Raw genomic sequence first — 15,732 nt, forward strand, 5'->3', positions numbered from 1 at the left:
AAAGTTTGGCTATTGCCACGTATGGGGCCTCTTTTTGTGGCTATATATCTCAGGAGAAGATTCAGATAGTCGAGAATAAATTTTTACGAACCCTCTTGGCGGTCCCACAGTCTACCCCCACATTCTCAATTCATACTGAATTGGGGCTGGGACACGTGAGTGATCAGCTGAGGGTCGCCCCGCTGGTGATGTGGATTAATACTTGGTTGAATCAGGAGATCTCATTGAACCATTTGATACTGAGAGATTGCATGGGCCTAGAGAGGGTGGACAGGGTACCCTGGTTAGTGTACATAAAGTTAATGTTTTTTAAACTCTGGCGCCCTGACATTTATGTATCACCAGAGCTTATTAGGAAGGCAGATTTAACCTGGGTAAAGAAGAATGCCCTGGGCATGTTAGAATTGGAACGGGAAGAACGGGAAATGAGGAAACCTTGTGTCCGGGCCAATTATGCATTGTTAACATCTATGACACTAGAACCTTATTTGAAAATTGTCACAATCCCGTTTCACCGACACCTTTTAATTAGATTCAGGTTTGGTATGATTTATTTATTGTTAGGTCACTTCCCAGTCTGGGGTAGACCAGGAACCTCCCAACCATGTAGCTGCGACAACTTCTCTACTCAAGACACAATGCATTTCATCATGTTCTGTGAGCATTACGCCAACCTCAGGAAAACTTATTTAAAACCGTTACTGGGGGAAGCTGGGTTTCTACAAGTTAGACCCGCTTTGATTTATCTGAAACTGTTAAACAATACTCGGGTAATGTTTGGGGTTGCAAGCTTTTTGGTAGCAGCTGTGCGGAACAACGCCAAGAGTCTAGCCATTCGCATTAACCAAGACTGATTTATTTTATCATTTTGCCAAGTTTTAAATATTCTTGTGGGGGAGACTTTTTAAAGTGTTTTTTCCTCCACCTGTGCCTCCTCCCAGGACGGCTTCGTTACCATGCTATCCAACACCTCTTAAGGGGACACCTCGGCCGAGGGTCCCGGCCAGGCCAACATCGCCTGCTCCTGCGAGGCCTGCGGATCGGCCAAGAAGATCGCGCTCCCGCTCCGGCTGGAGAGGGAGATCGTGGAGCCGTGGCCGGTCGTCATCTCGATCTAGACGACGCCACAGGAGGCGCAGATCCAGGTCCCACACAGGCTCTTCCACCAGGGATTACTCACTGATGCTGGGTCTAGGCCCTGAGCGTTTACTTCCCCCACCCACTCCGGTGGGGGAAAGCATTCAATTTTTTCTGCCTGAGTGGAGAAAAATTACTCAGGACAAGTGGGTGCTGAATATTGTTTGTAATGGATAGTCTTCGGTTCACCAGCCCGCCTCCAGCTATTCCGCCGGTGAGCTCGCAGTTTCCGCTGAACGAGCTCCAGGCAGAGGCCGACATCCTATTAAGGAAAAGGGCGATAGAAGACGTACCTCGGCCTCAAAGGGGAAGAGGTCTGTACTCAAGGTTCTTTGTTGTCCGCAAGAAAGACGAGAAGGAGTTCAGGCCCATTCTGGACTTGCGGCAAGCAAACAAGTGGATTCGCAGAGAGAGATTTTGCATGCTGTCGTTGCAGCAGGTTTACCATCCGCTGCAGCAGGGAGACTGGCTTTGTGCTATAGACCTACAGGATGCGTACTTCCATGTGCCCATTGCACAGAAACACAGGAAGTTCCTGCGATTCCAAGTCAGCGCCAATCATTATCAATACACAGTACTGCCATTCGGGCTGAAGTCTGCGCCCAGGACGTTCTCGAAGTGCATGGCAGTGGTAGCGGCACACCTGCGGAAAAACAAGGTGTTTGTCTACCCGTACCTGGACGACTGGTTGATCAAGGCCTCCGCCTTCTCTGAAGCTCAAGCACACTTCCAGAAGACATGTGTTCTACTGAACAAGCCGGGGTTGCACATCAACATGTCCAAGTCTGTCCCGACTCCGGTCCAATGCATACAGTACTTGAGAGCCTCCATCAATACGCTGTCAGCAGCGTGTCTCCTTCGGAGGAGCGACGGTTATCACTCCTTCGGAAAGCTCAGGCTCTTATGACCGCTCCATCTACAACAGTGAGGACCGTGTCTTCTCTACTGGAGTCGATTGCCTCTTGTATCTTCCTCACGCCTCACGCACCGCTGCACATGAGTCCACTGCAGGAGTGCTTGGAGGATCAGTGGGATCAGAGGACTGGTTCTTGGGACGACAGGATACGACTGTCACTGCATGCTCTTTAGTCTCTGAAGTGGTGGCGTTCAGCGGAGAATCTCCTCAGAGGGGTTCCCTTCCACAAGGAGATTCCCGCACAGACGATCGTGACGGATGCGTCTCTCCACGGTTGGGGAGCGCACTCCGGAGACTTATAGATTCAAGGGACATGGTCGCCATCGGAGTCCACGTACCACATCAATTTCCTGGAACTCAGAGCTGTTCACTTGGCACTGAAGACCTTTCATCCGTCTTTTCAGACCAACTCTCTGCTTGTACAGACGGAAAATACGACCACGATGTATTACCTCAACAAGCAGGGGGGCTTGGGATCACGCACTCTGTCGCAGGAGGCGCAGGCGATCTGGCGCTGGCTTCTGGCCAGAGGACTGACGATAACGGCTACCCATCTGCCAGGTGTGCAGAATGTTCAGGCGGACGCACTTAGCAGACTGATTCAGGAAAACCACGAATGGGTCATAAACGACAAAGTGCTAGGAGAAGTCTTCGCAAGGTGGGGGACTCCAGACGTAGATCTGTTCGCCACCGCCGAAAACAGCAAATGCCGAGACTTCGCCTCCAGATACTACCAGCAGGGGACGTTGGGGAATGCCCTATGGATCGACTGGTCGAACAGCTTTCTGTCCGCTTTTCCACCCATTCCCCTGATTCCGGCGCTCATCAAGCTGTCCCGGTCCAGGGCGCGGATGATATTGATCGCCCCGGAAAGGCCCAGACAGTGGTGGTTCACGGACCTGCTTCACCGGTCTCTCCTTCCTCACATACAGTTGACGTGCAGGCCGGACCTTCTCACGAAGTTCGGGGGGCAGATGGTGCACCCGAACCTCTCGTCTTTGAGTTTGGCGGCATGGCTCCTGAGATGGCGCAATATGGCCATTTGAATCTACCCGAAGATTGTATGGACATACTGAAGGAGTCTAAGCGACCTTCCACTAGGACTTCTTATGTTTACAAGTGGAAGAGATTCTGCATCTGGTGCAAGTCCAAGAACTATGACCCTACGACGTGTAAGGAGGATGTCATCCTTTCCTTTCTTCTACATTTGGCGCAGTCTGGCCTTAATTTTCATTCCATTAAGTTTCATCTCGCTGCATTGACTGCCTACAGACTTCCTTCTTCCAGATCCCTGTGATCAAAGATTTTTTGGAAGGCTTGAAGAAAGTATTCCCTCCTGTCCGGCTTCCTTCGCCTTCATGGGAATTGAATGTGGCGCTGTCCAGATTGATGAAGGAGCCTTTCAAACCTATTCATAAGGCTTCGTTGCAGCACCTGTCCTGGAAGGCGGCGTTCCTCGTGATCATTACATCGGCCCGCAGGGTGAATGAAATTCAGGCGTTGTATTGCCAAGAACCTTGTACTGTATTTGCGTACTCACCCTAAATTTCTTCCCAAGGTTATTTCTGATTTTCATGTCAACCAGACTAAATCTTTGCCTACGTTTTTTCAGAATCCTTCATTTCCAGCGGAAAGGTCTTTACATTCCCTGGATGTTAGGAGGGTGTTGAAATTTTATCTGGATAAAACCAAGGACATTCGTAGGTCAGACCAATTGTTTATCAATTATGGATCAGTCAGGACCGGTCTTGCTACCTCCAAGCAGTCCATCTCTAGGTGGATTGTGTCCTGTATACAATTGTGTTACCAAAAGGCTAATAAGACCGTAGGGGGTAAACCTAAGGCTCATTCCACCAGGGGCAAAGCTGCCACGACTGCTTTGCTACGTAATGTTCCAATTGCAGAAATATGCAAGGCGGACACTTAGAAGTCGGTCCATACCTTTGCTAAGCATTATTGTCTGGACACTGATGCCAGGACAGACGTTCAGGTTGGGCAGGCTTCGCTGCGAAATCTGTTTGCACAGTAGTGGTGTTATTTTTCTTCTCTCCACCGCCGCTTTGGTGTGGGGATGGGCTTGCCATTCTATTCACTAGATTATGACTATACACAAAGATTCTCTACTACAGAAGGAGTAGTTTCTGTCCTGTAACTCCAGTTCTGTAGTAGGGGTATCTGTTATAGTCATAAGCATCCTCCCTCCTCCCCGGTGGAGTAAGATATTCATGTACAGGTCTGGCGTGTCACGCCTTCAAAAATAACTGAAAGTAAAAGGGACCTGCTGTGCATTCTGGGATACTGAGAGAGTTCTGGAAAGTTTTCTTAAAGGCACAGTATCCTATTTAAGCCACATAAAGGCGGCCTATGGGGCTTGTCTGTCCATACCTTCCTCTCTATCATTCCAGAGGCTTTTGCTGGTAGAGGCAAGTTTTCTCTGTGAGGAAACTGGGCAAGCTGTGCTGTTTGTGTGGTTATTTTGGTGGAATTTCTAGTTGAAGTACTGGACAGTGTAGCAGGTGGATATAGGCTGCATTATCTGTCTTTAAATTCTCTCTTAAGTGTCTTTGCAGTTCTGCATTTTTTGACAACTTAAGAGATTAATTTTGATTGCTCCGGGGTTCACGCACATGGTCAGGACTATTCACTAGATTATAACTATAACAGAGATACCCCTACTACAGAACTGGAGTTACAGGACAGAAACTACTCCTTCTGATGACCAGTGGAGTGGTGTGGCTTACTGGTTAGAGGTGGCAGACCCGGAAGCAGAGGTCGCCCGGCCCAGGGTTCGATTCCCGACGCGGCAGGGTCTTGGGCCATGGTCAGCGGACTCTATATTTCTCGCCTCGGTGCCTACTCCAGCCATGGCTCCCACTCAGCAACTCTGGGCAATAGCTTGCTTAATCTCTACTAACGGCCCCATCAGCGCCGGGGATGCTTGTCTTCACCTTGGAGATGCCCAGGAGGGACCATCTCACAGGGAAAGCCAGGATGGGTTCCCCAGCGGTATACAGCGCCGGCCCCTTTGCTGGGGCAGCTGTGCGCTTTACAAGTATACGACATTTAACATTTAACTTCTAGTTGCAGATTCCTCGCCTTTTGAACTCTACAGCATCAAGCTGAATCCACGGCTAGAGGGTGCTCCTTCCACTTTAGTGCCAGAAGCCTTGAGGTGTCACTGGAGCAATTAAGTGCACCAGTCATCGTATTCACAGCAGTTCCCTTTTCTCTGCATTACCGACACAAATCTGTATCTCAGTTCTCCTGAGGAAATTGTAGACTTTCTCTTTAAACTTGTCTTCTCAGTTGCCAATTCTTAATGTTGCCCTTGAACACCCAAGGTTTAAGCAGTGCAGGGTCTGTGATGGTCAACATGAAATTTGCTTATGGTGCTTGGGTTCGGACGACAACGTTCAGGCCTGTGACTCCTGCTGCAGCATACACCCCAAGGCCAAAAGAAGCTTAGGCCAGGATGTTAATAGATGGCCTGGGCTCTACGTGACTCTGCGCCGCTCCTGGATATGTTACAGTTTGCAACACCCAACCTGAGGCCACATTCTGGTCAGCTTTACATGAAGTTCTCATCTCCTGGGGCAGATCAGACACAGTTTCTGAACGCCATGTACGATGTATTTCGGATATCCCTAGTCCCCACTGGAGCACCTGCCAGCCCCTTTGGTCCAATAGGATATGTTTTTGCTGCCCATCTGATATCATATCAGACTGCTCTTTGTTCCCTTCCATTGCTGTTGGTTACCAAGGCCTCAACTTCGACCACAATGCCGGTTCTGCCTACAATTCTGTACCACAGTTGACACCACCTTCGCTCACTATTCTAGACTCATTTAACTCTCTGGCAGCACAAAGGAGCCCACCAGCTTCACAGACTGCTAGACCAGATGCCTGGCGTTTTCTTAGCGTTCAGGTCGGGAGGCTTAACACCTCCTAGAAGTGGGCGTATTCTGTTTTTGGGGACTGATCATTATGAGGACCTCAACCAGGATACAGTTGAATGTGGCAGGCATTCCATGACCCAGAACCCAGATTTTGTGGGTCTTTAAGATAATGGCCTGGGTACCTTGCTGGTATGTGAATTGTACTCCCCAACTGAGTTGTCCCCATCTACGGTTGCATTCTATTACTTTTAATAAGAAGGCAGGAGAAATGTTTGACCTCCAGCTCCCATTTACTGAAACTTAGGTTAACATTCTAACATAAGTTCTTCATTCTATATTGCTTATTACAGAGCCCCTACTCCCTTTAATGAGGGAAAAGGTGAAAGCCACCCCATTGTACAGTCCCAGATTTTCTGATTAAAGCCTTTCCTTTTGTAGTCGGAGAAAGAAAAGTAAACACCAAGCTTCCACAGAAGACAGGCCCTGACATTTGACATCTGCCTTTGAACGCACACCAAATGTGGCAAGATGATAACATTTAAAAGCCTTTTTTTAGAAATCGAGCACTTGTGGAAAAATGCAAAGATCGATGGTACACAGGTTATACACTGGAGGAAAAATAAAGACATGGTGGACAGTCTGAAACTTATTAAATATAATGCTAGCAAACGTGAGTTACGCCAAGGTTAAACAGTGGGCTGGATGGATTCCTAGGTCAGCTTTTTGAATATCCCCAAGATGTCTTTAGCAAACCAGACAACTGCACTCTTTGGTAGGCTTCGACCTAAAAAAAGATAGGGGAGGAGGGTAGGAGCCCCAGACCATTTTCAGTAAGGGAGAGGGGGGTAAAAAACAGGCTGCCTAAAGAATAAGGATAATAATGTGCTACACGGAGATAAGACAAACTTGTTATGAAAACAAAATGGCAACTTTAATCATTTCTGGGGCAAACTGTCTGTTTATGAGTGAGTTTAAAACAACATGTAAGCAAGTTCATTGTGTGGCAATGAAATGGATCTTCTTTTTTGATCCTTTATCGGTTTTGTGGTGTTGAAACTGCTGTGATCGGGTGGGAGACATCTCCTAAGGACATGCGTTCTAAGGTTTAGAGAAGATTTTTTCCACTTGAGAACACGATCAGTGGCTCTGACAGATTTTTCAGGATTCACATGCAACTCCTTCATATAAGTAACTCCTAATCAAACTCATTGGCTCAAGTTGCACAATATGGATCCTGTGTTGGTCGTCCATGAACCACATGCAATTCTTACCCTGAGCATGCACGACCAAACTCATGGGGTGACTACTGATTTCTAGGTAAGTAATTTGCTTTTTATTCGATTTCACAGTACTCTACTAAAGTAACCACATGTTATTTTTGTGGAGAAGTAATTTGGTTGCGGGATAGAGTTCGAACTAGCGCGTTTGCACCCCATTTTTTCAATGTTGTTATTACACCAACATGTGTTGTGAAGGCTCGTCTAGGATGATGCTTTTAATTTAATTTGCATTACCTCTGTTATTTTGAACATGTCGGTAGCACATTCAAATTTCGTGGCCGCTAATGTATTTCTTCGGCTCGTCCACCAGTGCATGAACATCTGACATGCATCCATGAATTAAAGTTCCATTCCACCCATCTCCATAAGAAGCAACCTCTTTAGTAGAGCCTCCTTAAAGGCAGTCAAATAATGAGCATGCAAATAATTAAGGATTAGAAAGCAGAGTAGTGAAACAGATTAGAATAATGGAGATACAGGAAAAGTAACTTAGTCCTCAGTGCCCTGTTAGTGCTGGTAGCACCATCAATGGGACATATTTCCAGTCAGAAAGTAGACTGGGTGTTTGAAGTGAAATCAAACAGAATGTTTGTTAGGACCTCATGCTTGCAAATAAAATGGTTTCTAGGTGAAGTAGCTGTATTTGAATGCCCTACACATAGCCTTGATCGAACATTATAAAGAAAGGCACAGTTGCTTTTTTATTGTAGTAGCGGGTGCACATATGCTTTCCAGCAAGATAGTAAAGGTAATTGAGGAGTAGATCGCTTTGTGATAGTGCTGCTAACCACCTTGTTGCGACATTGTTGGGTGGTACATCTAAAGGTTTCAGATCTATCAAGGCAGCAGTAGGTTAGTGCATGCTGAATTTGTACAGGTAATCTATAAGACCATATTCTGGCAATTGTTCCTCTTGCCCCTAACATTGATGAGTGCCATAAGAAGTGCTCTAGATACTTGTTAGGCTCTATATATAGGACAGGAGGGCGTTAAAGGGGGGTAATTTATGTTCCCATTTTAATTGAACCTTTCAGCAAAAAGTCGTCTTTGGCTTCAGATCTTCTTGTGTCAAAAAAAAAATGACTTACCCGGGTGGGTTGAGTTACCCTATTAGCTTTTTTCACCCTGAGCTCCAACCTCATAACTTTACCGCTTCTTACTCTGTACTATTTCAAATTCTACTGATGAAGACTGTTATATATGCGACCCCAATACAACCAACCACGTACGCCGATGAATGTAATATGTATTTCTTTTTTTGTACGCTACCCTACGTTACTTATTATCCTTTTGCATTCTTGTACTGTTTCCATTGTATTGCTGTTTGTCCAATGTATGTTCAATGCATTTTTATTTGACACTGAAACACCCAATAAAAATTATTTGAATAAAAAAAAAGCTTAATGACTTCAGACGCACAAACGCAGTTTGCTTTCTTAGTAGTTCATCACTACTGCCAAAAGACTTAACCGTCTATTTAGAAAATTGGGAAGAGGAAGAAGCCCTTGGCTCAAACATGCTATCAGGTCATGCTTGCATGAATTCCATTAGATTTCTCATAAGTTTGTTAGTGGATGACGCAACACTTTCATCATATTGTTAGTGAGAAAGTTTACCTCTGTTACTGTGTTATATTGCCATCCGTTATGAGATCCTACATCATACTTACTTGTACCAAATAATAGTTTAAATCCTTGAACAATGTAGTGAAGATTGACTGTGATGAATATCAGAGTCAAAAAGCAACTAGAAATGAACTTAGCTTCTGAAAACTTTAAAAAAAGGATTTGAGTATTTATAAGCCCAACATACCTTCTGTTTTGTGTGTTGCGCAACATTAATGACTGCCTTTGGAAGTGGTTTCCTGTTTCTCCCCAATGTGGTAAGCCTCAAATCGGTTGGAACTAAGAGACCGATTTTCTAGATTGAAAATTATGTTGCTTCGGATTACCTTTGACAGCACTTGAGATTTGTTACCGTAACATTATCTTTGACCTTTTTGGAATGTATGTGCTGTAATCTAGATCTAACTGAAATCTTGTTTTCTTTTTAAAGGACTACCGGACGAAACCTTTTTGCTGCAGCGCTTGTCCTTTTTCTACAAAGTTCTTTTCTGCATACAAAAGTCACTTCAGGAACGTTCATAATGATGACTTTGAAAATAACATCCTTCTCAACTGTCCATACTGTACCTACAATGGGGCCAAAAAGACTTTGGAAATGCACATAAAAATATTTCATGCACCAAATGCTGTTGCACAAAGTTTAGCCATCAGTAGTTTCAAAGAAAAGAATAAACAGGATGTTCTTAAAGCAAAGCAGGCTGACAGCATAGAACAAGCAGTTTATTACTGTAAGAAGTGCACTTACCGAGATCCTCTATATGAAGTAGTTAGAAAGCACATATACAGGGAACATTTTCAACACGTTGCAGCACCTTATGTTGCAAAGCCAGACGTAAAGTCTCTGAATGGTGCAGTCTCTATAAATTCTAGTCCCAGAGAAGAAAGTAATATTCACTGCAAAAGATGCCTTTTCATGCCGAAATCCTACGAAGCTTTAGTGCAGCATGTAATCGAAGACCATGAACGAATCGGATATCAGGTTACTGCAATGATAGGGCATACTAATGTTGTAGTTCCAAGATCAAAACCATCAATGATGATAGCCCCGAAAGCACAGGATAAAAAGCAATTGGGAATGCCTCAAAGAATTGGCCCAATGTCACCAATGTCTCCCATGTCTGGTGGAAATGTACGAAATCTTCCAACCCAACAAATGGTAAATCGACTTAGCATACCAAAGCCTTCATTAAGTTCACCAGGGGTTAACATGCTGTCAAATGTTCACCTCCAACAGAATAGCTATTCAGTCAAATCTGTACAGCAAACCTATGGTGGACATCAGATGAGATTGTCTATCGGTGGAAACATAACAGGCTCTATTAACCCTCAGTCTCAAGCAATGAAACAGTTGATGCCTGGTGGTAATGGTAGGCCCTATACTCTTGGAACAGATCAGCGATCCCCAGGGCCAGTTAGATACTCTCTTCCATCTACAAATTCGCCTGGAGGCCTGCCAGCTCATTTGAAGCATGCATCATTGACTTCACATCAGGCAGCAAGATCACTACTTCAGTCTGGCACAAAACCTACATCAGCAGCTGCAGCAGCAGCTGCAGCAGTTGCTGCTGCAGCTGCTGCTGCAGCAAATCCCTCATCCACGCAGAAGTGGAAAATCTGTACCATCTGCAATGAGTTGTTTCCTGAAAATGTGTACAGTGTACACTTTGAAAAAGAACACAAGGCTGAGAAAGTGCCTGCAGTAGCTAACTATATAATGAAAATACACAATTTTACCAGCAAGTGTCTGTACTGTAATCGTTATCTGCCTACCGATACCTTACTTAATCATATGTTAATCCATGGTCTTTCTTGTCCGTACTGCCGCTCAACTTTCAATGATGTTGAAAAGATGGCAGCTCACATGAGAACAGCTCACCCCACTGAGGAAATGGGTCCAAAAACTGATTCAACTTTGACTTTCGACTTAACATTGCAGCAGGGTAGTCACACAAACATACATTTACTAGTAACCACATACAATCTGAGAGATGCTCCTGCTGAATCTGTAGCTTATCATGCTCAGAACACCCAAACTATCCTTCCAAAGCCACAACCCAAAGTTCCAGAAAAGATAGATGTACCTGTGAAAAGTCCACCCCAGGCAGCTGTACCTTATAAAAAAGATGTGGGCAAAACACTTTGTCCTCTCTGTTTTTCAATCTTGAAGGGACCCATATCTGATGCTCTTGCACATCATTTAAGGGAGAGGCATCAAGTAATCCAGACAGTTCATCCTGTTGAGAAAAAACTTACATACAAGTGTATACATTGCCTTGGTGTTTACACAAGTAACATGACCGCCTCAACGATAACCTTGCACCTCGTTCATTGCAGAGGTGTTGGAAAGACACAAAATGGGCAAGAAAAAACGAATCCTCCTCTTAGGATAAACTCAACTCCAACAACACCACCCGTGAAACGTCCAGTTGACTATGTGGAAATGGCGTTGATGAAAAGGCGGAAACTTGATGATGAGACTGATGCACCCTCCATCTTTGATGAAAAGCCTGGGGAACCAGTTGTTCTTGCTATAGATCCCAAAGGTCATGAAGATGATTCCTATGAAGCAAGAAAAACATTTCTCACCAATTACTTCAATAAACAGCCTTATCCCAGTAGAAGGGAAATTGAGAAACTAGCTGCAAGTTTGTGGCTATGGAAAAATGATATTGCGTCCCATTTTAGCAATAAAAGAAAGAAATGTGTTCGAGATTGCGAAAAGTACAAACATGGGGTGCTACTTGGATTTAATATGAAAGAACTGAACAAAGTTAAACATGAAATGGACTTTGGTGCTGAATGGATGTTTGAAAATCATGATGAAAATGGTACAAGGGTAAATGTTAGCAAAACGGTTGATAAAAAATTGAACTTGGATACCAATAAAGATGAGAGCTCCTCTGACAGTTGTGAAAATGTTGATGACGATCTTAATGAAAGCATTGATGATCATAATAGTAGTATTGAGAAGAGTCCAAAAGGGGGGGTGGAATCTTCTAAAGAGGAGACAGCATCTTTTAAACAGGAACAGATGTCCTCAACGGAGGACTTGGCGTTGTCTCCAAAAGAAAACCTGACATTGTCTCCAAAGGAGAACATGGTATCTTCTCAAAGTGAGAAAGTAGGGTCACCCAATGAAAACTTAGATTCACCAACTGATAACCAAGTGACGTCTCCAGCTGAGGTCTTAAACTCAAATAGCTTATCTAAGGAAACTGCAGCAGAACATTCTGTGAACTGGCCAGAAAAGGCTGACCAAAAAGAGAAAACTTCCATCTGTGTAGAGACTGAGATTGCTAATCAACCCAAAAACACATCTGATGGCTCAGATAGCGAAGGTGCTCAAGAAGATCCTAGTACGTCAGATGATGAAGGTTCACATTCTCCAAGTGGACCGGGGTCGCAACCAGTATCTGATGTTGAAGATGGCACTACTGGGGTAAAGCGAGAAACATGGACACATGATTCATCAATGAGTGAAAATGCCAATGATGATAAACTGGCTGCTGAAACAAATGCTTCTTTCTCTGAAAGTGAGGAAGAGCCATCAAAATGGAAAAAAAGCTCATTTAAAAAGGTAGAAGAATTTTGGTTTAAAAAGCAATCACCTCCTAGAAATGCAACTGAAAATGAAGAAAACTCCTCAAATCAACAAATGGAATGGCAAAACAGCACAATGGACAGTGAAGATGGGGAACAATTTGACAATATGACTGATGGTGTTGATGAACCAATGCTCAGCAGTTTATCTGGGGTGGGGCTGAGTAGCCAACAAGTATAAGCTGTTTAAAAAAAAGAACTTGGGTGTAAACTGTTTTTTCAGCAAGCCTGAAATTGCTACTGCCTCAATGCTATACCATTTAGCTGGTGAAAATGTGGCCACATTTGTGTTCCAGTCAATATTTTTAAACATGCAGTTAGTGGACTGAAGTTGCATGAGAGACGCTGTGATGAACACAGTAAAAATGTGAAAGATGTTGGTGGCTCAAAAACACACAAGTTCATTTTCTTCTTTCATCGTTTTTCACATATTGTACATTCAGTTGTGTCTCTCCTCAAACATCCTTATTCACTTGGTAGTTTAGACCCAGCAAATGAGCTACCAGTTTAACCTGTATAGTCAAATCTACAGTTTTTCATGTATTCATTCTGAATAGTTGAAATGTATATTTGTACAGTCTTTTAGACCTATTCAAGTGAAGCTTATGTTTGTTCTTGTGAACCCAACATATATTTGTTTATCCTTTTAGTGTTGCCCTGCTGTGTAATAAATGCTGTCTCTAGTTTACCTAGCAAAAGCTTGAAACAGCTATAGTATGATCTTTTGACAAACCTAGATTTTGCACATAACCTGTACAATCGCGAAAGAGGCCAGCAACATTAAAATATATCTGGACTCTAAACTGTATTATAGCATTTTCTTCTGAATATCCTTGACATGACAGCTGTTGACAAACTGGTATTTTAGATCAGTTTTCATGGTGTAGTTACATGCAAGAAATAAGTTGCAACTACAATTTTGACACCTTTTAAATCTGTATAAAGTGCATTGTGTTTAGACAGCACACACAAACCAACACGTGCTGCCTTTGGAATGTTTAGTTATTCTTTAGTTAACACCTACTTGGTGTTGTATTCCTTTATACCATATAGTATGACACGTTGTAGTATGTATAATTTTGTGATCTTTATTTTCTTTGTATTCATTTAAGCATCTAAATAAAATGCTGTATTGTGCTTAATGTAAACATTTTCTTTATTGAAAGAATATCAGTTACTTGTATTTCACGACATTCAGTTTTATATCTTATTTATAAATATTCATGTAAGTACAGTTACTAACACTTTTCAAATGAAAAGAAGCCAATGCTTAGAAAAAGCTTGCAGTCATTCTGGCATACAGCTGTTATGCCGAAAGGAATTAAAAAAATAAAGAATTTCGCAATAAACATTCAGGTTTTCTCATTTATCCAGCCAAAAAATGGCATTTTGTAGCAGGGGCCCTGGATAGAAGAAGATCCAAAAGACCTGAATGATCAGTTACATGAAGGTGATATAGCATGGTGACTGTTGGATACAAAATTACTCTCTTGTTCTTGGAGAGGTATGTTTTCTTACATAGAAATGTAGATAATCAATAAAGACCTGCTTCATATATGCTTGCAAAGGAAGGTGGCACAACAAACAGGTGGTCACAGTGGATAGCCTAATCAACAAGCATCACAACACCCATATTAATGATTTGAAGAAAGGAGAAAACTAATTTGAAAGTTCACTTTACTTATCATTTGCATTGTTTAGTCATGCATCATGAACCAACTTAAGAATAGGTGCTCCGGGTAGGAAAGTGCTCGTTGTGAGGGTTTTAGAAACATGAGAAATTAGTGTATATACAATATTCACAATGTCTTTGAGAAAAATACCTGTCTGATGGCCAATGAGGCCAACAAGCATCTTGATATACAATTAGTTATACAGATACAGTAACACATTTACCGTTATCCCAGTTGTAAGACACAATCGGTACAGGCATTAAAATCAACTTGATGTTTCGACCCCATTAATCAATAAGGTGCATTGCGTCCTTTAACCGGGGTCGTCTTCATGACAGAGGGAGACACCTAAAATATGTACACAAAATGAAAAAAGACCTCAATCAATATGGGCGGTGGACATGTACTAGAGTAAACTGACACTGGTAGCAATGAATGATTACCTTATATCCAACCTATTATTGCGGAGGAATCACTTTGCAAATGTGGGCCGATGGGCTCCTATAGTAGAGGTGGGCAAAGGCACAAGTCAGTCCCGTCCGTGGACTGTTGTAGTTTGAAAAAAAAGTTTTAACTTTTACCTTGCGGACTAATTTATAAATGAATTACATTTTTCTCAACTGAAGGTTTCTTACAGTGCGGTCAATGAATCAAACGAGCAGGACCTTGGGAGGTGAAGAAATCATGACCTCTCTGGGGAGGGGAGAGAGAGAAGGGAATAATGAATATAAGTTAAAGAAGGGGCCTTCTAATTGCCTCGTTGCGCAACGCGCTGGAGACGCTGACGGGAAAAATCCTACCTTAAGCAGGAGCGTAGAACCGGTATTCTGACGGTCAGACGGCTCAAGTCAAGTGGATTTCAAACCATTTGCGAGTTAATCTATGAAAGTTTGTGAAACCTCAAGTAGCTCAGAGAAAATGGAGTGAGGAAGCTTGTGTAGAGAGGCAATAAGCACGTACGGACTTCTGCTCTTAACCACTTGGATGCTAATGACAAGGGTAACTTGTCATGCACTGCCCATTAATTTCAATGGAAATCTCATTATATGAGAAGTCTACCATTAGCATCCAAGTGGTTAAAAATCTGCTTGCGTACAGTAGCACATACCTTTCTTCGGCACGTACCTGCCACATCTGAAGGGATTGTAGGTGGCGTACATCTAAAAATAGAAAAAGTGGCGTGCACGCGGCTGAACTCGCGTCGGGAATACAGACGCTGGATGTTGCCACCGGGGACCAGAGCTCATGAATAGGCATAGAAAAATGACTTGCTAATTTGTGTCCTTCAGAGTTTCAAAAAGTGGTACTTAAGCCAGAGACTCTAAATATTAAAGTTATGTACTTATGAAAGCTGCTAATAAGAGTTGACAATTTAAACAGGGCCACGTAAGGTTATTGAAAATTTGTGAATAAGAAATTATCTTAACATCGCTAAACAAAGGTGGCAAGATTAGTCACAAATATATATGTTGTTGTTAAGAATATATGAATAAGAAAAAATCTTAACAGCGTAAAACAATGGTGGCACGATTAGTCACAAATATATATAGTTGTTGATTGCAAAAAGAGGGAGATCCCTCTAACACAGTTCTAAAGTAGACAAAT

General features: G+C 43.1%; 1 protein-coding gene across 1 annotated transcript in view; it reads left to right on the forward strand.

Annotated features, from left to right (window-relative positions):
• ADNP (activity dependent neuroprotector homeobox) overlaps positions 1-13,591 on the forward strand; it is a 167,753-nt gene extending 154,162 nt beyond the window's left edge. Inside the window, exon 4 of the mRNA XM_086932458.1 lies at positions 9,285-13,591. Within this exon, the coding sequence (XP_086788584.1) occupies positions 9,285-12,635 (3,351 nt within the window). The 3' untranslated portion in view covers positions 12,636-13,591. The remainder of the gene's footprint in view (positions 1-9,284) is intronic.
• The last annotated feature ends 2,141 nt before the right edge of the window (positions 13,592-15,732 follow it).

The sequence above is a fragment of the Lissotriton vulgaris genome, chromosome 7 (assembly GCF_964263255.1).
Source record: "Lissotriton vulgaris chromosome 7, aLisVul1.2, whole genome shotgun sequence".
In the NCBI taxonomy this organism is placed as follows: Eukaryota; Metazoa; Chordata; class Amphibia; order Caudata; family Salamandridae; genus Lissotriton; species Lissotriton vulgaris.